This window comes from Oryzias melastigma, unplaced genomic scaffold (genome assembly GCF_002922805.2).
Source record: "Oryzias melastigma strain HK-1 unplaced genomic scaffold, ASM292280v2 sc08277, whole genome shotgun sequence".
Classification (NCBI taxonomy): Eukaryota; Metazoa; Chordata; class Actinopteri; order Beloniformes; family Adrianichthyidae; genus Oryzias; species Oryzias melastigma.
This window is the reverse complement of record NW_023424838.1, coordinates 1-1,071: the sequence shown is the minus strand read 5'-3', so window position 1 is coordinate 1,071 and position 1,071 is coordinate 1. Positions and strand designations below refer to the sequence as shown.

General features: G+C 59.5%; 1 protein-coding gene across 1 annotated transcript; it reads right to left on the bottom strand.

The window, feature by feature from the left end:
- Nucleotides 1–26: 26 nt before the first annotated feature.
- Nucleotides 27–755, bottom strand: LOC112141652 (structural maintenance of chromosomes protein 6; the record flags this gene model as incomplete). The annotated part of the gene is given in 4 exon segments (XM_024264782.2): nt 27–153; nt 233–385; nt 456–561; nt 630–755. Coding segments are annotated over 4 exon segments (399 nt in total). The 3' UTR covers nt 27–51.
- Nucleotides 756–1,071: the final 316 nt, after the last annotated feature.

Genomic DNA, 1,071 nt, shown 5'->3' with positions numbered 1-1,071 from the left:
GCGGGGTGAGGCGGGTGGAGCGAGCGGGGTGAGGCGGGCGGGGTGGGGCGATCACCTGGTGTTCAGAGGAGTGATGAAGACGAACTGTCGCAGGTGCTGGCGCTCCGACAGCTCCAGCAGGAGATCCAGACAGATCCTCCGGTTGTGCATGTCCTGCAAAGACAGAGACGTGCACGTTGGCCCGGCTAGCACCTTTTTCCCGGGACCTCCCTCACCTCGACGGCGAGCTCACCATGTAGACGTCAAACTCATCCAGACACCTGAAGGGCGACTCGGTGATCTCCCACAGCGACAGCATGAAGCAGACGGTGGAGAAGGAGCGCTCGCCTCCGGACAGCAGCCTCAGGTCGCTCACGCCGTCCCGCCCCCGGCCGGGCGTCTTGACCTGCAGGTCATGACACAGAGTTCCTCTGCAGATCCGCGAGGAGGAGGAGGAGCTGTGGGCGTGGACGTACCGAGATGGCGAGCGTCTCATTGTTGTGGTCGAAGTTCATGGCGCCGCAGCAGTTCATCTTGATCAGGAAGTTGTTGAAGTACAGCTTACACCTGACCGACAGCGACCTGTGGGGGAGGGGTGGCGTGAGCGGCGAGCGCTGATCTCCGCTCAGCTCTGAATGAGGACTGGTTACCTGCGCAGGATTTTATATCGGTTCTGCCGGTCCGACATGATGCTGGTGAGCCGGTCGATGAAGCGACGCAGGTCTCGCACCTGGCTGCTCTTCTCTCTGAAGAGGGCGAGCGCCTCGGCGTACTCCCTGATGGAGAGAACGCTCATGAGAACCGGGAGACGGGGTTCTGATCCGACAGGACCTGATCCGACAGGACCTGATCCGACCGGACCTGATCCGATCAGAACTGATCTGATCAGACCTGATCCGATAAAAAGTGATCCCACTGGACCTGATCCGACCTGATCCGAGCGGATCTGATCCGATCAGAACTGATCTGATCAGACCTGATCTAGTCAGACCTGATTCCACTGGACCAGATCCGACCAGATCGAAACAGTCCTGATCCAGTCAGACCTGATCGGATCAGGTCTGATCCGATCAGATCTGATGGTGGTAAGGA